This window comes from Martes martes, assembly GCF_963455335.1.
Source record: "Martes martes genome assembly, chromosome: 4".
Lineage (NCBI taxonomy): Eukaryota > Metazoa > Chordata > Mammalia > Carnivora > Mustelidae > Martes > Martes martes.
In genome coordinates this window covers 114,697,325-114,722,490 of record NC_137891.1, presented here as the reverse complement: position 1 = coordinate 114,722,490, position 25,166 = coordinate 114,697,325, and the positions used below count along the sequence as shown (strand labels likewise).

The following is a 25,166-nucleotide window of genomic DNA, read 5'->3' as shown; positions in this document are numbered from 1 at the left end:
GAAAACAAAACACTCCCAGAGATGTGAGTTAATGCTTTTAGATCATAACTGATAAGTATGCAAATAATGAACTCTCTCCAAAGCTAAGTAAGTTACTACCTTCCCACTAAGGCCACACACGCCAGTGGGTCAACAAATTCATATTTAAAAGTGGCAGGCAGAAAAAAAGAAAGGATGAAGGAAGGACAGAGGAAAGGAAAAAGTATGAGATTACGAAAAAGGGGGAGACAGGGATTGAGAGCAGAGGTCTTCTTATCAAAACTCAAAGTTTGCCAAATGCTCCATAACCAATTCATTTTTATAAAAAGCCCAGGAGGCTTCCTTTCGAAATAGATGGATAAAGACTTACGTGGAGAAATTGGACTCGGTTCCTTAATGCTTGGACCTGTTTCTGGAAAAAAAAAACACACACACACACACACACACACAAAGAAAAACTTGATGTATTCCATAGAGAAACCAAGTTTAAAGCAAAAGTTCATCACAATCTCAGCAGGGATTGACATGTTCCTATTTGTTAATACTCAGTGGAAGTGTTGTCAGTTATCCTCTTTAGATGTCAAAACTTTAACATGGCTACTCAGAAATGTTAAACGTTGCATTTTGTTAACAATCAATTGTACAGCTTTCTCCAATTTGAAGAAAACTTGAAGGCAAACTTAAGGAATTTGAGTCTGAGAGCAAGTGGGTGTGTGTGTGTATATACACCTTTGTATTTATCTACAAGAGGATTCAATACCTTTAAATACCGTATCTCTCCAGTATATTCATGACATTTTTCCACTTCCAAAAATCTTTTAATGTGCACAAGTTTTGTGGGGTCGCCTGGGTGGCTCAGTGGGTTAAGCATCCCACTCTTGTTTGGCTCAGGTCATCTCGGGGTTGTGAGATTGAGCCCCACATCAGGCTCCACGCTCAGCTCAGCAGAGTCTGGTTGGTTTCTCTCTCTGCCCCCCACCCCTCGCTCACTCAAATAAATAAATAAATAAATAAAATCTTTTAAAAAGTGTATATAAGTTTTGTAAAAGTATCTTTATTCTTCTTTCCTTAATGCTATTATCCTATAGTTTAGCTCTTTTTTTAAAAAAATAAGAACTTATTTATTTGAGTGAGGGAGAGAGTGCACACATGCACTGGGGGAGGGGCCCAGGGGATGGGAGAGGGACAAGCAGACTCCCTGCCGAGTGGAGCTTGCCGGGCGATCTCAGGATCATGACCTGAGCCAAAACCAAGAGCTGGGTGCAACTGAGCTACCCAGGCGCCCCTCAGACTCTTTTCATCAAACATCTACATTATTATAGAGCTTCCCTAACTGGTCTCCTTGTTTCCACCCATTGCCCGGCTCCTGCCCTAAATATTTCCTCCTCCATATTTTCCCTCAGAGTGAATTTTCCAGAGCCCAGAGTTGATTATGTTATTGTCCTGATTAAACTGCTCCATGACTTCCTGTACTCATAGGGGAAAAAAAAAATCTAAACTCCAGCCTGGTACAGAGAAATTCTGCTTTCCTTCTCTACCAGCATATCCCCATTCTCCTTTCCTAAGGGCCCTTCATCCACACTGGGCTCCTCATACTTATTTAAGCTCCCCAAATTCTCCATGCTGCTTTAGGTCATCACACTTTGCAAGCCATCCCCTGAAATACCCTCCTCCCCCAGACCTGCTTATTGGCGTTTTCACTGGGAGGCCTTCTCTGACTCTCTCAGTGCCACAACCCCACCCCAGCAGGGCCGGCCGCTACCCGTGTGGCTTACGCCACTCTTCGGGTGTCCTACGCAAAACTCCATCACATCGTAATTCTCTAGATTCTTCTCTGCCCTGAGGGCAGGGTATAGTTCTTACTCATCTGGACATCCCAGGGCTCAGCCTAGCAAGGAACAGGCCTGCCAGAAATGTTCGGTGAAGGATGACTAGAATGTTGATGTACTTCTTGACAATGGAGACAACAGAGGGAGCTGGGAATAAGGCTATATACAACAGTGCTTGTATACTCTGACATTTCTATAATGCTTTCATGTTCAAATCTCATTTGAGGTTCACACTAGCCTGTAAGAGAGGCAGAAAAAGAATTCTTATCACTATTTTACAAACGAGCATCCTGAGACTCCGCTATCATGTGACTTGCCCAAGGTCACAGCTGGAAAGCATCAGCGCAGGGGCTGAGCCCAAACTCCAGATTCTGCTTCGTAGGCTACATGACTGGGGAGTGCCGCTCTGTCCTTAGCAGGGGAGCACTGATTAAGAAGCTTCTTCTGACTCACGGTGAGAACAGCACAGACCAGGGGACGGTGTATGATGGCCCAATACTTATTTTTGCATGCCTTATGAATTAAGAGTACATTCTGTATTTCTAAGTGACTGGAAAAAACCCCTAAAGAATAATATTTTAGGACATATGAAAGGTATGTGAAAGTCAGACCTATTCCATAAATCAAGTTTCCTTTGAACATAACTATGTGCATTATTTGTATACTGTCCATGTCCACAATGCTGTAGGAGCAGCAGGAGTCATCAGGGTATGGCCTGTGTGAGAGGCAGACCTGAAACTGGCCCGCAGCTGGCCCTCTGCAGAAAAAGGGTGCTGCGTCCTGGGACAGACTCCGACCCTGCCCGTTAGAGCGGCAGGCGGTGAGTGTTCTGCACGTACCTTTCCACCTTCATTTTCATTCAGTGAGAAGGAACACATACCCTGTATCGGAATCCACACTGGAGCAAAAGACATTGTGAAAAACTGACCAAACCAGCAGTGTTTGAGGTCATGTTTACAAAAATAAAGAAGCTACATAGGATTGTAAATTCTCGGGATTAACCACCTCAGCTGGGCTGCCTACATTCCTGCAGCCTGGGATGAGTGGGTCCAGCTCTAGGGGAAGCAATGCCATGGGATGAAGCAAAGCCACCACAATGGAATGGTGCCCCCCAGAGTTGTGCAATGTGGTGGTGCCAGGGTGAGGATATGTTCAGGTTTTAAAGAGAATTACTAAAATTAAAATAACTGTGAAAGCTTTTAAGGAAATCTTTTTTTTTTTTTTTAAGAAAATATAATTCAGGAGGCAGAACAATGACCAACTACAAAATAACACAAGAGACTGTCTCCTAGGAGTCTCATCCCATCAGCCTATTGGCAGAGATAAAATAATGAAGGTGGTGCCTTCCATTTACACATGTGTGTAGTGTTTTACAACTGACAAAAAGCCTTCTCTTAGTTTTCTCATTTTAACCTCCCAAGAATCCTATGAAGTAGGGGTATCTCACCACAAAACTCTACTTCCAAGAAGCAGTGGTTGGATTCACTGAACTAAGTCCAAAGGCATTTAAAGGTCTCTATAGTCTTCATCATATGAGAAATATACACATTTCTGGGAAGAGTTCCATCCAGCCAATCGCCCATGGCTGAACTCTGTCGCTCAGAATCCCTAAGTGGTTTTAAATAATGACTCTCCCCTAAGGAGACCTCACATGTGAGAATGTGGGTTTTAGAGCAAGGCCTGTGTGATGGATGGCATTGTTTTAAAATTCTTAATGGACTTAGCCTATGATCTAATCCCTCTCCCCCACCCCAAATAGGGGCCTTCTCTCAGAGCTAAATAGAAACAGTTGTTGCTTATTTCCCCTGGGTGAAGTTTCTCCATAAACAATAACAAGTACAAGCTGCAGCACTGAGGTTATAGGATTTTATCCTTTTTTTTGTTCCAAAAATCCCCAATAACCCCTGTGTATGACTAGGGAGTCTGATCTCTACTGGAACCCTATAACAGAGCTGGTGTGCTGAAAGGAAAACAGGGGAACACAGCAATATTTACTTTTGGTTTAAGGGTATAATTGTAAGAAAGGAACCCGTGCTATTGCTGCAAAGAGAATGTTAACAATAGAAGATTTATTTGCAGAAAGAACAAACTATTATCAACATTCTGAATTAAATATCTTCATATACTCTGGAGCAAAATTCGGTCTGCCTCTAGAACCAAATTTCCCTCCTCAGATGGCTGGGCATGGTTTTCATAAACGGGATATTTCTGGGGTTATGCATGAGTAATGGACCACAGCTTTTAGCCTCCAGCTTTCAATTCAGTTCTCCTAAACATGGTAGATTGAGCAGGCCCACAGGGAAACAAGGTGTTTACTCGGTACCCACATCTATTGGTGTTTGGCAAAGAGGGAAAGAGAGGGAGATCAAGAGGCTAGAGACCCAGGAGGCCTCTGTGCAGATCTCTTTTAACATACAGTTTTTACTAACTTCATTGTAAACAAACCCCTTCTCTGGGTTCTTTCAATATTTATGGCATTCATTCTAATTGTCTGGTCACTCCTCTACACCCTTTCACTTGATTGGTGGTTCTTACCTATGGTGATTTTTGCCCCCTGTCACCCCACCAGGACATTTGGAAATGTCTGAAGACATTTTGGGTTATCACAATGGGTAGTGGAGGGGTTTGCTACAGGCACCTAGTGGGTAGAAGCCAAGGATGCTATTCAAAATCCTACAACGCACAGGACAGCCCTCTACAATGGTTATCCAGCTCAAAAGCATCAATAGAGTCAAGGTTGTAAACCTCTGCATGACACTGTGAAGGCCTTACGGACTGGGTAATGTGTTTACTATATGCCTAGCATATGGTAGGTACCAATAAACATTTTTTGGAATAACCATAATTGTCATGTGTATCCCAATACTGCGTACATCTCCCCAAAACCAATCTTCATGCTGCTTTCAGGGTAGTCTTCCTAAATGATCTGATCATTGGTTCCTTACCCAAGAGCTTTTTTTTTTTTTTTCTTTTTTAAGATTTTTTTTTTCCTTCTAAGTAATCTCCATACCCAACATGGAACCTGAACCCACAACCCTGAGATCAAGAGTTACATGCTCCCCCCAAACGACCCAGCGAGGAGCCCCAATCTTTTAGTGTTTCTTAACTTTCAGAGGTGCCACACTGGAATATTTATGGATGAGATGACATGTCTGGATTTCCTTCAAAACAATCCAGGGACAGAAAGTGAGAAAACAAGTTTGGCCATAAATGGGTAGTTGTTGAAACCAGAAGAAGGATTCATGGGATTCATTCTACAATTCTATTCTATTTTTGTATATATTTGATATATATATATTCCAAAGTAAAAAGTCCCTACGGTATCCCTCTCCCTTGGGTAAAGACTGAATGACTTAGTCTGTCCATTAAGCATTTCTACCATCTTTTTACTCAGCTTCTCCTCATCTCTACCTCAGCCTGAGGACAAAACCTGGCTGGGTGCATTAGAGTATTTTTGTTCTGGAAAAATCAAACGTGTTCCAAAAAGTAACGCCTCTCTTGGATTAAATTCCAATCGACGTTCACAACTTTCCCTTTCATTCCCCTTTCATTCCCCTTCCACCCCCACTCCCCCCAAAAAACCTAGTTTGGCTGAGAGGTTAAGAGGAAGGAAAGGAAATTAATATTTACTGAGTGCCCATGATATGCCAGGTGCTGTCCTGAGCACACTTATTTTTAAAAAGTTATGTAGTGGAAATTCAGTATTTTGAACATTCAACTTGCTAAGAATTACACACCATACGTAACTCATGGCATATTTGGGGATGATGTTTATTGTCCTTTCTCACTCGTTTTTTTTTTTTTTTTGTATGTGCCCTGAATTTCAGAAAAATGATCACTCTTCCCTTTCACCATTCTCAAAAAACTATCACTGACGTGGTATAGCCATTTTTATTGTGTAAGCCCTAGTGTTCTCAAAGGCCACAAAACTGCTCACAGCCTCCAAAGCAAACAGCACTAACATGCCTATACTTCAAACTATTTCAGAAAATATGGTAGCACGGCACTACCTCAACTATTTTAATTGTTTTGCCATAAACCATAATATGCATAAAGTATGCATGTTTTCTGGACTTTTTTGTGAGTTACAATTCAAAGTCACAGAACTTCTAAATTTTAATACTCCCTTAAACAGCTTACATTTTCCCCAACATCTTACCCTTTGGAGAACAGACATGTTTCCTAAAAGTCTTCATCTTCTTTTCAGTTCATAATCAATTAGAGTATTTGGGTGTGAACTTGAATGCGATATATACGGCATGAACAGGAGGAGGCAGTGGGAAGAGGGTGTGGAGAGATGCCTATGTTGCTTGTAGTTTATTAAAAACTAGAATCAACCTCCACCTAGCACAAGGCAAAGGGTTTAGGAAGGCACAAACTAGAATCAGAGTGCCTGGATTTGAAACCCAGATCCACCATTTATTTATATGTGGTGTGACCCTGGTCAAGTTACTTAATCTTGCTTTATACTTGGCTCGAAGAAGGGCTATGAGGATTAAATACGAGTATCCATACAAAGGATTTAGCACAGGGCTTTTTACTAAGTAAATGCTCAATAAATGAAAGATAATCACGGTTGTCATCTCTTTGACTATCATCACCACCGGCACCACCATGTTGGAAGTTTTAGCAGCAAAAGAATGTTAACCCAGTGCTGGTTCCCAAAGGACTGAGATGGCGGCTATGTGCTGCAGAAGCACAGGCAAGTTCCATTAAAAATGGTGGCCCAGAGGAGGGACCCAGAATTAGTTAGTCTTGACGGCCTATTCTCTCTGTCCACAGAAGGAAGAAACACCACCTGAAATGTGTCCATGCCATTGGCTTTAGGAGCTACAGAGCAGCTCTCTGCTTGGCTGTGAAGCTGATACCCAGAGACTTCAGCTGCTGTTGCCCCAGAAAACCCAAGTGTTAAAAAAATAAGCTGGACTAAATGACCATGAAGACCTGGAACTTTGGCACAGCCTTCAAAGAGTACCAGTGTGGTTCAAAGGACAGTGAAACATCCCACTGCTTGGGCAATTTTTACCCCCAAAATTCATTCTGGTAAGAGATACTTCTGGAGATACTATGGAGTCTGTGGCTTACAAAAGTAACACAAAGCTGGCAGGAAGAACATTCATGACCCTGTTACTATTCAAATCAACTAACTTTATTAGGCTAATGGTCACATTCCCATTTCAACTGACTATTCCAATTCACGGAGAGGCAAAGGGAAAGCACAGACTCCAACAGCCTGCATCCTGGAGAAATGATTTCAGAGTCAAAAGAAAATAAACATAGAAGGTGGGAAGAGTCACTCACAGAGCTGAAAACTGCCAGAAAACTGACCCCACTCAGTGCAGTTAGAAAGCACATTTGCACACGGCTCCTGGGAAGCTGGCCCATCCGCTAACCTTCATTTGTTTAACAAACCTAAGCAATGAACTTTCTTCACAACACGCTTCTCTGCTAAAATCTACTCTCCATTAGCAAATCTCGTGAAACTGCTTTGATATTTGGTAAAATTTCCTCCTGAACTTCAATGTAAAAAAAAAAAAAAACCACTGAACTTTCAGGATAATTACACTAAGCTTAAATAAAAGTAATTACCTAATTTACAAGAGGAATTGCTTAGGAAAAAACCACCAAACTTAAAAGAAGCATGCATGAATTACTAGAAGTTATACTACTGCAATATTAATGCCCAATTATTGTCGGGCATAGAAAAAAAGCAAGCTGCTGCCATCAATTACTCACAGAACTACATCTCTGGAAACAGGTAAGAATAACAGATGGGAATACAAGGTAATGGTTGTTATTAGTACAAAGTGCAGCCAGCTGTTGCCCAAATGTGATATACTTTGCAATCCAATTAATTCACTTATTTCCTTCCCCTGGACCCAATAAACAGGGAACTCTTTGGGCAATAAATTTAAAAAACAATTTCTTTCTTTCCTTCTTCCTTTCCTTTTTTCCCTCCCTCCCTTCCTCCTTCCCTCCTTCCCTTCCTTCCTTCCTTTAAAGTAGGCTCCATGGAGCCCAATGCAGGGCTTGAACCAGCTGAGCCACCCAGGTGCCCCTGGGCAATCCATTTAAAGAAAGACTGTGGCTGGCACACTGTTTCAAATGGCTGAAAACCAACCAAAGCAAAACAAACAGCAACAACAAAAAGTGTTGCTGAGGAACTAATGAACATCTAATATGTACATTTCACACCACCTTCAGGATGGCTGGGAAATGAATTAAAAACTAGTTTGCTTCTTCAAACAGTATAGCTGTGTTACAGCTGAAAGGGTCTCAAGAAGCCATCTGGTCTAAACCCTTCCTTTTCTAGATAAAGAAAATTAAAGTCAAGGACATAAGGAGAGATCTCCAAAGTCCCATAGCCAGTTAGCAGGGAAAGTTAAGAGCTGTGCCCCAGGCTCCTAACTCAAAAGCCATACCCTCCCCATGATCCTCTCTTGCCCTTCCAAAGTGAGCATGCCCCTAAGAAGAGGGCAGATGCCACCACCAGATGTGGCAGGAAGAATGGCTCTACTATTTGCATAAAGGTCACGCCACCAAAGAATAAAGTAGACAGCATCCACGTGCCTCTGTTCTACTATTAGGTACTGTGTGCCTCTTCTCTTAGCCCCTGCTACCTTGCCTTGCCAAATCCAACAGTGCTTAGATCAGAAAGGCCATCCCAGGGTTGCCTCCAAGCCTACACCTGGTATCAGCTCCACCCAGCAGGTCTCTCAGCCAATGCTCACCAACCAGAGACAGGATGCTGGGTGGCTTTTATCAAGGCTCCAGGGCCATGCTCCTCCTCGCCCCTCAGGGTGGTGGAAGGAGGCCTGGAGACCAAGCCCTGAAATGTCTAACCCCAGAGGCTAGGAACCCACTTTTACTCTCCCAGACTTCTCTTCGTTTGGCACCCTTCGGCAATGTTTCTAAGATAGTCGCAGGTTGTTTTCAGACAGTGACAAACGTAGCTGCCCAGACAGCCCAAATGTGCATTTGCCCCCACCCTCATCAGATGTTGCCAATTGTCTGCTGTGTTCTTGCCCATCCGTGCCCTTCAGCCAGGATGTCCGTCCCCATCAGGTGCTCTCCACAGTCCAGTGGGCCTCAGGTCCATTCCTAACACCCTCATGGAGCACGACTCTGCTTCTCTATTGGTTCGGCTGATGTGGCCTACACCAGGTCTGGCTTTGCCTGGCCTGGCCACCTGAAGCCAGACCTCCAAGGATGCATCCTTCCTTTCCTCCTACGAGAAAGTACAGACTGCCGAATGCGCGCGCACGTGCGTGCGTGCGTGTGTGTGTGTGTGTGTGTGTGTGTAGGAAGAGACATCTTTGGCTTCAAGCAACAAATGTGACTGTGTACAATTTGGAAACCTGAATTACAAAAATGCATTTGGACAGTGGCTCTCAACCTTCCTTCTGCTCTGACCTAAGATGGATGGTATTCACATACACAACACCCTCCCCCACCAAAGGCATCTGCGATCAGGATGCCCTGGGACTGCTTGTACTCAGCACAAACACTGCCAGGAGATCATGAAAGATGGGCTGTGGGCTGTTCAATCCTGGTATGCGAGGAGGAACTCAGAGCTTTTCTTGCGTACTTGAGGAATATATCTGAATGGCAAGGGAGAATGACGTTGGGATAGGGACAACTTTGACTCTGATCTAATATTTAAAGAGGAAATCACTGGCAAACCTATCACTAATCACTTAGCCATATGGCAGAACAGACCCGACTAAATAAAAGGCTCCTTTAGCAAAAATCCTTTTCTAAAATTACTAATTGGCCCTTAAGGGTTTTATTTATTTATTTATTTATTTGTTTGTTTGTTTTAGAGAGAGCACATGAGCAGGGGGAGGGGCAGAGGAAGAAGCAGGCTCCCCGCTGAGCAGGCAGCCCAACTCAGGACTTGATCCCATGACCTGAGCTGAAGTCAGATGCTTAACCAACTGAGCCATGTAGGAGCCCAGCCTTTAATGTCTCTTTTGACTACAATTGTATTTTGATTTACTGTGCTGGAGCTGCTTCATTTTAATTGCTTTAATGCTGGAGCTTCTTAAAATGAGCAGCCCTCAGGCCCCTCATCTTTGACTGAGCCTCCCAAAACGCACCTTTAGCCTGGTGAATCACAGCGAGGGGCTTGGTGAATGTCTTCTTATTCTGCATCATGGCCCAGATCATTGAGGCGTCCAGTGAAGTACAGGCTTCGTCTGGGGGCACACACTGCAGAGAAGCAGAGCAAAGAGGGTCAGGGGTCACTCTGAGGAGCCCTGCACCAGCCCAGCCTGCATAGTTGTTCTGCGCCCCTTATCAGACAGCTCCCAGCTGTTTACCACAGAAAAACAGGAGATCTGGGGGTTTCCCAAAGAACCATAAATAATCTGGGAGACGAGTGGCAGACCCAGCAGATACAGTCTCAGCTGCACTTGGAAGATTCAAATATCACTGGATGGCTTATAAACACTGCCTTTCTTCCCCATCTTCCCACAAAACAACTAGAGGTTTTAGCGTTATTTAGTCTGAAAAGTAAAGAAACTATATGATGAGTGTTGGCCCTTCACCAAGCCGGCTTCACAAAAATGGTTCCTGTTTGTGATTTGTGCTTGTGGGAAATGTCACATGCTGCATTATGAAAGTGACAGATTCTACATGTCTTGTCCAAAAAGGTAATCACGGTGTCCAGTTTGTTTGATTTTTTAAATCCTAGTATCGGCTCATTGAAAATGAAGCTTTCCAGGGTTGTCGGCTACAGTGTTCCAAACTGGAGCCCTGGGGACCCGTACCCAGGTGTAGGGACCATGAGATCAGCTACTTCCAGTTATTTTCAGGCCTCCAAATTAGAATTAGCACGCCCAAGACTTGTTTACCTGTTTTTAAAAAGTGATCACACTCCAGTCCCTTTTTCTTTCAAATAACTTTAGTTCCTTGTCTACGCTCATCAATAGGTTAAACTCAAAGACCTCTACCTGCTTTTGTTGTGAAGAAACAGATCTAGCCTTTAAAGAGCCTAGAGCAAGCCATCCCCCAAAGCCAATGAATTTCCAATCACAAAAATTTCCAATCACAGTGTTTTGACTTTATTGTCATTGCTGCTCTGAGCAACATACTGTAGGAAGACAAGCCCTCCCTCTCCCTCAAAACCCAGGGAAAGGTTTTAACACACAAGCCTCTTGCACAGGGAAACAAGAAAGGCCTCATTATTGCAAAGATTTGCATTTTAGGAAAAGCCTTCTTACTGTGCTGTTAGTTCTTCAGTTAAGTAAGGGCTAACGAGTGTACGTCCAACTCACAGCTCGACCCCGAACAAGATACCCAACTCCGGCCTTCGTTTCCTCAGCTAAGGGCCGGACTCAACGATCTTTGAGAACTCCTCCTAGAAAGACTCTTTGGCTCTATCATCTGAGAAGTCACTAGAACTGTGGAGATATTAACCACAAGCAGTAAACACGAAGACAGTGGTAATAGCTTATCGGAAGCCACTGCTTTATCAACGGTGGACTGTTGTCACACCTATACCTCTGTCGCTCCTCTGCTCTCGAGAGGAGTCAGGCACTCTTACTTCACTCTTACAGGTGAGGCCATGCACTCTCAGAGGTCAGGGGACTTGCTTCAAGTTCTGTTAGTAAGCAGCAAGCCATCCTTCTCAGTCCCCATGCTCTTTCTAGTTTTTTGTGCCTTGGGTGTAAGTAGGGACTTTAGGGTCCCATCCCATGTCATCCACTGAGACTTGGAGCTCTCTGCAGAATGTTGTGGAAGGAAACGCTAGGGTTAATTTTTACACGCTAACATGCTACGGGTGGTGCCAGGCCAGGCTCAGAGAGAGGTAACAACCAAGCCACCCATGAAGACCCCTAGAGTAACGGCCAGGCCTCCCCTCCTAAATCCCTCACTCCTTAAAGTCATCCTCCAGCTGCAGGGAGCAGCTGTGTCTCCCAGCCAAGCACTCAGTGACCCTCTGCCACAGTCCACTGATGGCCACTGGAAGGCGAAGGCTACAGCATCCATATTGCCAAAAGCAACCTAAAGAACATGGTCTGAATCACCTTACACATTCATGCTCCCAAATGATTATGACCAGATTTGCAACATTTTCATACCCAGTATAAATTTTTCTTCGGTGTTGTCAGAGAAATGGATGCCCAGGGGAATATAACAGTGTAAAGCATTCAGATTAGTGGTAACCTAGCCCCAATAATGTAATCATTCCTCCTCCCTCTGTCCCCCTATCGTACAACCTACATATTAAGAGAGAATTTCATACATACATTTATTGATACCGCTCAGTCATCAGTTTTAGATATGTGACTACAGAAGTCTTATAAGTCAGCTGAGTGTGAGATAATTGCAAAAAATGCACGTATGGAATTATAAATAATCATGGCAGAGTCAGCTGACACTGTGTGAGATAATTACAAAAGAAATGCACGTATGGAATTATAAATAATCATGGCAGATCACAGACACAAAACTATGGCAGAAGACACCTTTCTCGCACCAGGCCCAACTTATGAGGTATCGTCATTAACCTTGCAGACTCCCTCCTACACAGTCACTCCGGTGAGGTCAAAGTGTTCTGATTTCTGTTGTGGCAACAGAATGTTTAATATGGGGAGGGATAGGAGGCAAACACAATGAGCCAATACGAAGCTGAGAAAAATTAAAATGTTTGTTAGTTTCCGTTAGAAGTCCTCCTGAGACAAGTCAACCTTATAATTCACACAGAGAAGGTCAAAAAACAATTGCAATACGGGTCTCAGCGGGACCTGGGAAAATTAATCCTCACATTGAATGTGTCCTTTCGGCTCTCTGTGCTTCTGGCGCTGCACACTATCCCAACTGCAAAGATAAAGCCAGACCTCTCCCTCATGGAAAACAGTCTTGATTTATCATTTGTAAGATACTACTAAGTAGTATGCACGGAAAAAAAAAGTCATACTGTTGGGATTTATTCTCTAAGACTCCATAAAACTCCCGGTTCCCTGCTAACACAGATTTTATTACTTCGGTTGGGCAGTTCCCAAACCAAAAACCTCAACCTGCAATAACTCGTGATTAAACTTCTCCGGCAGGTCACTGCCTCACCTAAAAATGTCAAAATAACATAGAGATGGATGAAGGCCCACTAACCTTAGGTAACTTCTGGGGGTCCTTTTCCTTCTTGGTGCACAACGTGAGCTCACATTGTAGAAAGAGCAGTGAGGTGTTGAAAATGGACTTAAACACAAAGCTGAACCGCTTCTTGTCCACCTCAGCTTGCGGGACTGGAAAGTGCACTCTCTTGGGATTGTAAAATTTCACAGATTCGTCTTTAGGACAAATGTTTTCAATGATGGTGTAATCGGACATCCTATCAGGGTTTGAATATGGAGAGATAAAGCATGTCTGGATGGCAAATCCCAGTTCTTGGTCAGCCTTAGTGACAGACACCTACAAAAGAGCAGAAAGACCAATCAGAACCAAGCGGGCCTGTTATTTCCACTTTAGGCTACACGGTGCTTCTGATGAGGGACACGGCTTGATTTTCATGACATACTTATCTTGTCTCCTTTCTAATTACAAAAGTAACATATACTCATTGAAAAAAGATGTCTCCCATCTAAACTTGGTATGGATGACGACAGTGAATTATTTAGTTCAAATGCCAGTCTGGAAGAGTCCAATACAAGATGAATTAAGTCCCTTCAACCTTCCATAAGTCTTCTGGGAGATAAAAACAAAAGCATGGCATGCACCTAAAGCAGATTTTCCAAAATAAACAAAACACCAACAGGCGAAGCCCCGAACGTCATAATACCGGGTCATGTCTCAATGGTGTACCACCTGTAAAGCAAGCTATTTTTCAGAACTACTCACAAAATAAAGTACAGAGGCAGAATCTATTTAACCCAGGCAGAGAGGACTGAACTTCTAAACTGCCATGAGCCAGAATGAGCCTACAACACTGCAGCAAAGCTACAGATTGCTCTCAAGTCCTGCTTCATAGCGAGCAGGGAGAGCGGCCTCTGGGGTTTGATGTTAGGGACCGTTGCAATCTGGTGGCGATCACAAGCCTGGCAAAGTGTCCTAGCTGCTCACAGGTCCAAACCAGGCCTTGCCAAGTACTCTCCCTTCACTCTTTAAGCCCAAGGGTATTTTAAGGGAAATCTAATCTGGAAATGTTTCCAACTCATTATACTTCCCTCTTACAAAACATTTGTATGGGCTAGGTCCAAACCTTGTTAAGGTTCTTTTCTTTAGAAACAGGAAGTGGTGTTTGGCCAAGTATAAACAGAATTCAAACCTCAACTATCCTGAACTCAGCTAAAATCCCCAGGCCAGAGTGGATTCTCCATTTGGTGACACATGGATCGCTGCGTGAACTGCGTTTCCCTGCCTCATTCCTTGACTAAACTTAGGATCAAAATAAACTTAAACACTTTAGAAATAAAGTTAGTCCTAACCAAAAGCCAATAGCCCCAGAATCCTTTCCAAAGACGTGGAGATATAAACACACTTTCCATTCTGAGAACCCAGGGGAAACCCCTGACATCGCATGGGGCTCTGAGGACACAGCACTATTTTGAAAGATGCCTCCGTGGTTAACTACAAGACACTCAGCAATGAAGATGATTGTTATCACATCACTTTGTGGGCCTTAAAGCTCAATCCATCTGAACAATCTGGTGAGATAAATGGTTTAATCTCCTTTTGATAAATGGAGGAAAAAAATGAACATACAGGATAGACGACGTGTTCAAAATTCTTCCTTGGAAGCACTGGATAAAACCAAGCCTTAAACCCAGGTCTTCTGACCTCTAGCCCATTTTCTCTTTACTATTTCACTGTAGCCACAGCATCAAGTCAACTAAACCCAAGATGTGGCCTTGGAAGAACACCTGGTGAGAAATCTTTCTAGGAAGTAGCGTTTGGAAGTCTGTAAATATTCACACATCATTATTTTGCCAATATTTCTGAAAAATAAGATATTTTATCTGGAAACGATGGCAAATTACATGTATTGTATTACTAAAAAGTGCCCTTTAACAAGAACTCATAACCCACAAAGCAAACATGCAGACTTTTCTTGAATTTCAAAGAAAGTATATTCTGGTAGGAACTCTAGGGTATCCCAAAAAGTTGTTTTAGAGGAAAAAATACTATCAGCAAGTCTTTCTTTTACTGTAAAATGGCCTGGTCAGGGTGGGGAGGAGTGGGCACAGTCAGTTAAGAGGCTACCTCTTGGTTTCAGCTCAGGTCGTGATCTCAGGCTCGTGAGATCAAACCCCGCACTGGACTCTGCGCTGAGTGTGGAGCTTGCTTGGATTCCCTTCCCTCTTCCTCTACCCCTCCCCTACTCCAATAAATAGATAAATCTTGTAAAAAATAAAATGGTCTGAAAATGAGTACTAGAAGAACTACAGGTCTCAGAGGGAGAAGGGCCCCAGGAAATCGTGTGGCTCATGCCCTGTGAATTCTGAGCCTCAGTTTCCTCCCATACAGAAGAAGGGCACAAATACCTATGAGAAAGTTAGATCTAGATCAGTTATCGTGAGGATTTGTAAAGTCACAATTATACAAACAACACAGTTCCCAGCTAGTCAATACATGACAGCTCTAACTAGCAGTACTATTCTAGATTTGAATTTAGGGGGTTACCAACAGTTCTTTTTAATTCCCCAAGACAAATGAACTAACAGAAAAGCTGCTATTATGTGACCAACCATCACCCAGAGATGACCAAAGACCAGGTGGCAAAATTGATGATGTCTTAGATTAAAGGAAAGGATATGGTCTAGAAGGAACCTGATTCTGGGGGTGTGCTAGGATGGCTGGGACAAGAAACTTAGAAATAGTTCTTCAGACCAAGCCAATGATTCGGTGAGTTTTACTTACCTTAAATTAAAAAATTTTCCTACCAGCATTAGACTCCAAACAGAAACAAAGATTAGGTGTGGGTTGCTACCTTATTTTGCAAAATATTTACAGAGTCTTTTAGGTGGTTTTAAACAACTTTAAAATAAAGCTGTTTGAAACATATACCACCCTCCTCAAATTATCAATACATTTGGTATTTAAAATGGTAGCAAAAAGATTCAGTCCATTTCTTTGTCATCATTTGACAATGTCTTTGCCTAACTTTAACTATGAAAAATACAAATGATATGTGAAAAGATATAAACGTGAAAATAAGTGAAAAAAAAGAATTTCAAGTAAGCAGCCTGGGTGGACTGGGGAGAAAAACCAAAACACCCACCAGGGTAGGATACGGGAGGAAGATCAGTCAGTGATTAGCACACAGCAGCAAAGCCATGAATTAGCAGAGCCAGGTCCATGTTTGGAAAAGAACAAACCCCAGTTAAGCAGGGCCCCTAAAATCCAGGGCACAACGTAGAGTCAGTCACTGCCCAAATACACATATGTGGCTTGTGCAGCCAGAAATGCAAGAAGAAAATAATGATCTTGGATAAGAAAAGATCTCTAATTAGGAACAGCATGTAGAAAGCAGTATATTTTCCCCAGCAGAGAAAGAAGGTATACCCAAAGAAAGAGAAGACCTCTCAAAACAGGGAATCAAAAAAGAGGAGAGATCCAGGAAAATGTTGAGAGCCAGTGGGCTCTATCCCAGAATCTGAACAAATATGAGAGTTATTTATCTTTCTGAAATAGAAATATGTGCTCTGAAGTCACTTGCAACATATGGAAGTATCCTATTTCAACCCCGTAAGCTTCTCACTCCTCCTACAGTGAAGCAGAACACCAGCTTGCAGTTTAACCCCAACACTAGATGACCAACAGATGTCCTGGGGCCATAAAGATATTTATCTTTTTCTAGAATCTAATCTGAACCTGGATATTTAAACTGCTAAGAGGTCACATTTTCTCCTCTTTAAATGGCACTTGGAGGTTAAATGATCTAGCACATAATACTGTGGACTCTCGAGCTGGACAACCTGAGTATGGACCGGACTCTGGACTCCACTGGTTACTAACTGTGATCCTAAACGAGTTTGTGCCTCAGTTTCCTCACCCCTAAAATGGGGATACCAATAGTCTTGTCTCGGGGAGCCTGGCTCAGTCAGTTAAGCATCTGCCTTTGGTGTGAAATATTCCTGGTTAGCCCTAACACTGCAACTATTGAATCCCTGTTCCAAAAATGCTAACGACAAGCAAGAACAGGACTTTATTAGCAGAATTCACACCACCGATTTTTAAAAAGCATTCATCTGTAAAACTCTATCCTCGTGTACCAAATCCCGCATGTCTCACTTTGGTCAGAAATCAACCTGGATGCATTTTCTGAGCCCAGCCCTCAGCCAGAGCTGGTTGAGGGCTGCGGGGAAGAACACGGGGAGAGCTTCTCCAGCAGGCACCTTGGCTCTGCTCCAGGAACTATGACAATTCCACCCCAACCTAAAAGCCCAAGGCTAATGTCCAGGTCTCATACCTCAACATAAATGTGTCCATTCTCTGCCACAGAGAAGACCCCCTGAGAGGGCACGAGAAAGAGGTCAGTGTTGTACAGCTCCATGTTGAAAGTGATGTTTCTGTTGGGTGGGTCCTGGAAGCTACTGGGATTCCCCACCTGCCGCAGGCTGCAATTAAACTGGGGAAAGCATACAAACAAACAAAACAGAGATAAATCATGGTGAAATGAAGGGTGAAGACCCCGAACTTAGTAAGCTTTGGTCTTTAACATCTATTTCCCTCCCTGTCCCCCACTCAATAGTCCCTAACTAAAGCTAACCAAAAAGACAACATTCTCACAAACTACCTGCTGCAAACCAACACGTACCACGACAACTTCAGGTCGGCTGAAGGAGGTATCTCCTTCATCCATATCTCCCGGAAATCCATTATCCCCTGACTCCAAATCTTCGTAACCATCTGGCCAGCCACTACTATCTCCAGGCGATGGAACCTGTATCACAATCTAAAAGGCAAAGAAAGCACAGACAGTGTCATTAAAACACCAAAACACATGATTTGGTTCTACCTCACACAAACACCCATGTATAACTCAGATGCCAACTGAAAATCTGAACTTAAAAAAAACCCCAAAACTCCATGTTTTCTGAGGATTTTAACCTTCAAAGAGATTAAAAATAAAGATAAACTCAACATATGTTCAAATTAAGACTTGAACTAAAATATTTATTTTTCCTCGTGAAAAAATAAGGCTTGTTTCAAACAGTGGGAAAACGCCAGTTACCGAAATAGGGCTGAATGGGGCTGTCAGTAGGCCAGTCTACACTCGAGGGAAGGGGGCTTCTTCTTAAAGGGCTTTTCTTTACATCAAAAATACTAACAAATACTAAGATGGACTAATTTAAAGAGCTTTTCTTATTTGTATCCATCAAGATTTGTATAAAGTTTGAGTTAGAAACAAAGTACATAATGTTTACTATTGAGCCAGTCTCCTCAACTTTTCTCTGTACTTGTCTATCTTTTCCTCATTTCCTCCCCCGTATATTTGTGTGTGGTGTACAGATGCAGGAAAGAATCATGTTTTTATCTATGACAATCTATCTTAATGTTAGCTGAAATGACTATTCCTAGGTTAGTTCTAGACAACATGAAAAATTCACCTGAGGACCATGACTCCATAAATAAAATCCCAATTTCTTTGCATTTATAGGATAGTTACATTTTTTGTTTGGTTTTGTTTCATGGGCTTAGACTGCTGAATATGGCGCAAAACAAAAATATATACTAAGTCAGAAAATTGCTACAGTTATAATTGGAACAGCTACAATAATCACTGAAGGGAACAGAATGGGAAGATAATGTAGGAAAACCACCTCTCCATTCTTTACCAGTTCCACAGAAGGAAGTATTGATGGAACTGAAGCCAAGGACCTAGAACATTGCTTACCCTAGGTATCATCATCATACCCATGAGAAGAAAAGGATTTCAAGGGCTTAAGATATACCTTTCTCTTCTGAGCCAAAAGTTACTTTTTTTTTTAAACTTACCAGATTACCATAGCCTCTTATTGGTGTTAATTTAGCCATAAATTTAAAATTCCAAAATCAAGAATATCAGTAATATATGTCATTCATTATTTCTGGAAAAACTGGATAATGTAAGAAAATTAGTGTTGGAATTGGCAGGAGGGTCTTCATCATAGAGGTCAAAGGCTAATAAATTATTCCAGTAACAAAGGGAGATGAGCTGGGCCGGCCAGCCTGGTGTAGGGGAAAGATTAGTGGAGGAGAAGTCAGGAAGCTGGAATCAGTCCTGGCTCTGCCCTTAACTAGTTCCTCAAATATAAGCAAGTCTCTTAACTCCTGGCAGTTCAATTTCCTCACCTGTGAAATGAGGAAGTTGAATGAGATCATCTTAAGGTTCTTTCCAGCTCAAACGCTCTGAGTCTGAAGAATAATAATAAACTTGGGTCCACAGGAGAGTGAGTGCTCATGTAAGCCACACTGACAAAAACCTGATCTCCACTCTTTCTTCTGGATGGGTCAAGTGTATTTACTGCAGGGCAGTGGCATGGACATGAATGACAGTCACACCCTCCCTGTCCAGTGCCAAAACTGAACTCAGGGATTTATAAGCCTTATTTTTACAGTCAGAAGTATAACCTGAACTGCAAAACTAACATTATGAAGTGCTTTTGAAATTTCATGTTTCAAATTCTTTTAACAGTCACAGCCTAGTGTGTATTTCTGCAAGAACAGACTTAATCAGAAGAAAAAAGATTCAGATGAATGAGCTGACAAGAATGATTTCTGGAAAGTGTAGGTTAGCTATTGCAGTGGACTACCATTGGGGGAATCTATGTAATCTCCCTCTGCATAATGTCAAAAGTAGATTTGCTTCAGTTTAGGATCTTTTTCAGAGGTAGAGAGAGACTAAATAATCATTTCTTGAGGACCCTTTTCGGATTTCCCTTGGTTCTTTTGTTCATGAGGAAGGGAGAAGCCCTCCCACCTTTGGATAAGACTCAAATGAGGCCACAGAGACCACAGAGCTGGTTAGCTCAGTTGTGTAGACAACTGAGGGTCAAGGTACATCCCATTTTGTTGAGAACTGGAGCTTGGCTTTGTTTTTAGGCCTGGGGTATATGCCCCTGCTCATGGTCATAGAAACTTGAAGGCTATTTTTAAGGTAACACTCAGCAAGGCTCTGGCAAAGGGCCAAGCTTTGTTTTGGAGAACACTCACGGAGTTATAGTAAACCACACCATCTGGGGCTGATCGCCGGTGCCGAGTACCACAGCCATTCAGCGGAGACTCCAGAATGAAGTGGGTGCCATTCATCGTGGCCTTGCAGGTAGGATCCAACAGGGTGAGCTCCATCCCTGAGTAGCTGTTGGCCTGAAACAACCACCACCACAGATGTAAAGGGGGGGGGCCCACAGGCAGATCTGCCGCACAAAGGGAGCACGTTTTGCCCAGTCTCCCCATACAGTGTTGGTTGCTGAAGGCCTGCATTTCCCCTCCCCGCTTGCTTCCTCCCAACCTACCAAGGATTGTGTTTGTTGACCTTGGAAATTCAATACCAAAATATTGACACACGAGGATCTGGAGCCCCCCTCAACTGAGAACAACAGGACCCAAGTGAGAATCACAGCCAAGGGGAAGTGAGTCCATCCAACTGAGCAAACAGTATCAAGTCCCCAGAGTTCAAAAGTGAAAGAGGGAGAAGGAAATAACTAACACACACTGGGGCAAGATGGGAAAGGAGATGGCTTTCTCTTCTCTAAGAAATTGCACTGACCTGAAAAGAATCTTTTTCTACAGCTACGATCATCTTCTCTTTGTCACATTTGACTGACAGGGCAACCTCCACGTTCCCCTGTACCTCCTCGGGCTCTTTGGGATCAGGAAACAGTTGTATGCTGGGGAGGAGAGGGTCCTTTGGCCGGGGGATCCCATCTTCTCCCCCTTCCCTCTGCCCTCTCCTGGAGAGATCAGGGAAAGGAAAGGGGAAACCTCCATTGCGGCCTCCCCCTCCTCGGATGGGCGGGTTCTCCAGGGCAGGCAGGGTGCCGGGGTCCAGCAGGATCCGTAGCTCAGGAGGGATGGTATGTACCTCTTCATCTCTCATTTCCTCTGAGGGTGACAGAAGAAGGCAAAACATCATCAGTATCTGATGCCAGGCCCCAGTCCATCATCATTAGCAGGAAGAACAAGAGGAACTAGCACAGAATGGGCGTGTGTAGTAAAACTACTCTTAACAAGCAATGTGTAAAGGAGATGGGGTTCTGGAAGCCTGAATTCTAGTCCTGGTGTTCTTTCTGAGTGGCGTTGGGCCAACGGCTTATTTCTCTGTGTCTTGGTTTTCTAATTTTTAAAATGGAGGTTGTATTAGACCAAGAGTTCTCTACTTTGGCTACACATTAAAATCATTTGGGAACTGAGAAAAATTCCCTATACCCAGGCTGTACCCCAGGTCAAATAAAAATCAGACTCTCTGGAGCGGCACCTAATCATTAACATGTTTAAAGCTCTCTGTATAGGTCCAATGTACACCCAAGGTTGAGAACCACGGGACTAGATAGCTTCTAAGGCTCTATAAGCTATAAAAATCTATGATTTGAATAAGTTATTGGGACAATAATATTCTTCAAGTGCCAATGAAATACCTCCCTTGAATCTAGGAATTCTTTAATTTCTTGAAACAATATTGGCAATTTAAGATTATTTGCTACCTCCTTTCTGCCTGCTAAACTCTAACAGATATCTGGGCACCCTGGCCTGTTAGAACCTAGTCCTGAAAAGAAAAAGCGGCTTAGGCACACATTCCTTCAAAGAGAGAGGCATATTTCTACATAATGAATGCTCAGTGTTCTGTCCTATTTTCAGCAATTTCGGGAAGAAAATTTTTCCCACTATTGTCTATATCCAGTCTCAAAGCCGATGCCTGAGGTCAGCCCACCTCAGTGGGAGCAGGACGTGAAGACACCCAGAGGACATTAACTCTCCTTCAATACTATCTTTTGGAAAGAGATGGCACAGCCATATGGATCCAAAAGAAATCAGAGCTTTGGAGGGTTTTTAATTTGTACATTGACAGAAACCTTCACAACTCTTTGAGGTAGGGCCTATTTTTTTCTCCCATATTACTGAGGAGGAACCTGAGGCTCAGAGATAAGCAACTTTCCCCTCAAACAGTGAATAAATGGCCCGTACTCACACTTGCTTGGTAGTGGTACCACTGGGGTAAGGAACAGGTCTGGGGATCAGAAAACTTGGGATTTGAGTCTCACTAGCTATAAGGCTCTGGAAAAACCTCACGAACCTGTTCATATTCCACTTTCTGCTCCACCCAACGGGGGCAAGAACTCCTGTGTGCCCTCTGGTGGAAGCGACAAAAGTGCCTGGTGACTATTGTCCTCTAAGATACAGCCTGCCTGCCCTAGGACTTCACCCCTGTAGTAGGAACAGCTGTATGTCAGCTGTAGTGATTAGTAGGCACTTCTGAGAGAAGAAGCCAGGCTGATTTGTTCTTAATGTAATCACAGTGAATTATGTGATCTATAATGAAGGTCTCCAACTTGCAATCAACCCTGTTACCAAAAAATCTGTACCAAAGATCATTTCCTCAAAATAATCTATCACAATTCTAGATAACCTTAAGCTTTCTGGTCAAATGAATCATCAAAATTTACAACAGAACAACAGCACCATATAAGATGAAATGAGAGTTCCTCATTGGAAAGCCTCATTTGGTGAATATTTTTACTTCAGGGGGAAAAAAAAAAATCACACTTACCATTGTTTTCAAGCCAAAGATGGAATCTATTAGCCACAGGAGCCACTGTATATGATGTTACTGGACTATAGCCGTTGTCCAAAGCCCACTTGACCAGATTCTCTTGGGTTGAAGGAATGTCATCTCTTATGGATTTGGTCATTATCATGGATCTTTCACTCTCTTTCCCAAAGCCAATACTGTTAGGAGCCTGAAGATAACAGCAAAATTTCACTCATGAGTCTAAAACTAAACAGTGCTTTAAGTAAGAATTAAATATCTGAATTCTACACTGTAGATGAAGGAACTACTTATTCTTTTGATCCCTATTTTCCTCGGGCTAAGGACACTGACGTGAAAACCTTTAATAGCAGATTAGGGGAAATTGATTCATGCTATTTGATCATGCCATTTGGGTGGCTTATATTGATAAAAATAACCCAATGATCACCAAGTAGCTACATATGGTGTATACCTAGTATGTTCCTACAGTTAATGTTTAAATTATATGTATATACATACCAAACTTTCCCTTATTTTTATTTAAAATGATGTATAAAGTATACAGATGTGCATGTTATACTGCCAAAAATATGTCCATGCTTCTATCTCCTATACCCTAGATTTAAATGACAGAAGGCACAATCTAGTTACTTCACTATGGAGTAGACTATTAAATTCCTTATGGTGAACCAGTGTTGGTATTTCAGTTATAATTTATACTCAATTTAGTGATCCTGTCATTGTATTCCTTTGTCAATTTTATTAAGTGACTATGCTTAGATTTTATTTTAAATATTAATTAGTTAATATGAGAACCAATATTTTTATGCCTCTGAGAACCAATATTTCTATCCAGCCATACAAAGTGACTTTCACTTGGTAGTTAGTTACAAAATTAAAAGTGAATGACAGCAATCCTTTCAAGAAGGGACTGAGTAACCAAGACATGGACGGTAAATTTCCACACCACCTGGCTCCTAGGGCAGTGATCTTGTCAGATAGTGAAGGAGCTGAATGCTGCAGGGGAGATGCCAAGGAGAAGGCACCATATTTTCAACAACTGCTCCAACAAGGCTGGAAAGCCCTTCCAGCCTGCAGATTAGACCATTTTCATGCCATATAAAGATCACTTTAATTTCCATGCCCAATTATTTTCTCCTGCATACATGCAGCATTTTTTCCTAAATTCCCCATTTGTTTCCCATTCTGTTTGCCCCTAACATGACTAAATATTAATCCTTTCCCACTGTAAAACCATAGAAGAGTCATAGGCTCTAAGTTCTCTTGGCCTCTTTGGTTGTGGGATATTGGCTGAGGACACATATTTTCAGTTCAAAGCTCAAATGATCTTCCCCGCTATATTTTCCTGCTATCCAAAGTGCTTATCTGAAACTGCCAGACTGGCCAGTCACAATCATGCATGCAAAGGAACCAGACAGAGCTTTAACCACGCTTCGCAGCCATCTGTGAAAAACTCAGTTTCACAGGTTTGGAATACTCCAGCTCTTGGTGTGATTCAGAGAAAATGCCTTAGGGGAAGGAAAGGTTAAAAAAAAAAAAAAAAAAAACAACGAAACTAAACTGAGGTAAAGAAGGATCCAATTAGTTCTTCAAACTTAGTTTCCTAGGCGCAGTCTCTAGCCTTTGAAAGCAGCATGTCATTTTGATTGGCTGGAGTTGCAACACTGGCCTCCCCAGTACCGGTTGGCCTCAACTGCCCTAGTCTCTCATGTTGTTGGACAGCTGAGAAAATACTGTATTTCCAGAAGACTATCATCACAACTGCCACCTGTCTTTTTTTTGGTACCAATATGGAATGATTTGTTTACACCTTTCCACATTAAATCTAGGAGCTGTCAGTACAACTCATATTGATTACGCCTCGGGACTTATGAGGCTAGAAATCTATCTACACGTTTGTAAAACAGCAAGGCTTGGCAAGCCGGTTCCTTCCCAGCAATGAGCGAAATCCTCACCCTGTATTTCTGGGAGTCCCCAGGCTTTTTTTCCAAGGCTTCAGTGTAGCTACTCCAAATGGGAGTGTTCGCGGGGGAGAGGTGTCTCCAAACCCCACCACCATGTTTCAGCCACATCTTTGTGAGGGATGATGAGCTAGGTGAAGCCCAAGCACCTCCCTCCCCATTTCCCTTCCACTGCCAAACACACACTTGCATCAGAACTAATGGTGGACAGGGAGAGGTGGTCAGAGATGTAATGCATATTCCCACTGGGACTAAAACGTGTCTTTTCTAAGAATAAGCTGGCCAACGTCAACCTTGAAGTGCTAAGGCCATTTGAAATAATACAACAAAAAATTTCTAGTAAGTTTCCTCAATCTATTCTTTTATGTTTTGGAGGTTCTTCCACAATGTGACTGTGCACAGTCCATAAGGGATGTGAAGAAAGAGCCAGAGCTGGGCATGGTAATGTGGGTGCTTCTAGTATTCCCGTTCTTGTCCACGGTCCTGCCCATGCCCATCTCTGGACCGATTTGTCATTTGGAGGGTGCATTCTGCCCCATGCCCCACCCCCTATGAGCACACACATGGCATTCATGCTTAAGGGGGGGCTCTTTACATTTACCCTATCAAGTTCCTCACAACTCTTTTAATCGACGTTTTGTTTTTCAGTTTGCTTAGAGCCATTAATTGTTCCTCTAGACAAACTTTTGAAAAGTTGCTTGT

The 25,166-nt window shown here is 42.7% G+C and overlaps 1 protein-coding gene across 2 annotated transcripts in view; it reads right to left on the bottom strand.

The window, feature by feature from the left end:
* TGFBR3 (transforming growth factor beta receptor 3) overlaps positions 1–25,166 on the bottom strand; it is a 195,393-nt gene that overhangs the window by 15,320 nt on the left and 154,907 nt on the right. The window contains exons 8-15 of one of the 2 annotated variants that reach the window (XM_080800856.1): positions 22,501–22,690; positions 20,503–20,837; positions 19,947–20,099; positions 17,569–17,706; positions 17,221–17,379; positions 12,924–13,223; positions 9,908–10,019; positions 350–391 (exon numbers count right to left, since the gene is read on the bottom strand). In XM_080800856.1, coding sequence (XP_080656982.1) covers positions 350–391; positions 9,908–10,019; positions 12,924–13,223; positions 17,221–17,379; positions 17,569–17,706; positions 19,947–20,099; positions 20,503–20,837; positions 22,501–22,690 — 1,429 coding nt within the window. The remainder of the gene's footprint in view (positions 1–349; positions 392–9,907; positions 10,020–12,923; positions 13,224–17,220; positions 17,380–17,568; positions 17,707–19,946; positions 20,100–20,502; positions 20,838–22,500; positions 22,691–25,166) is intronic. The other variant, XM_080800857.1, reaches the window with a different exon arrangement.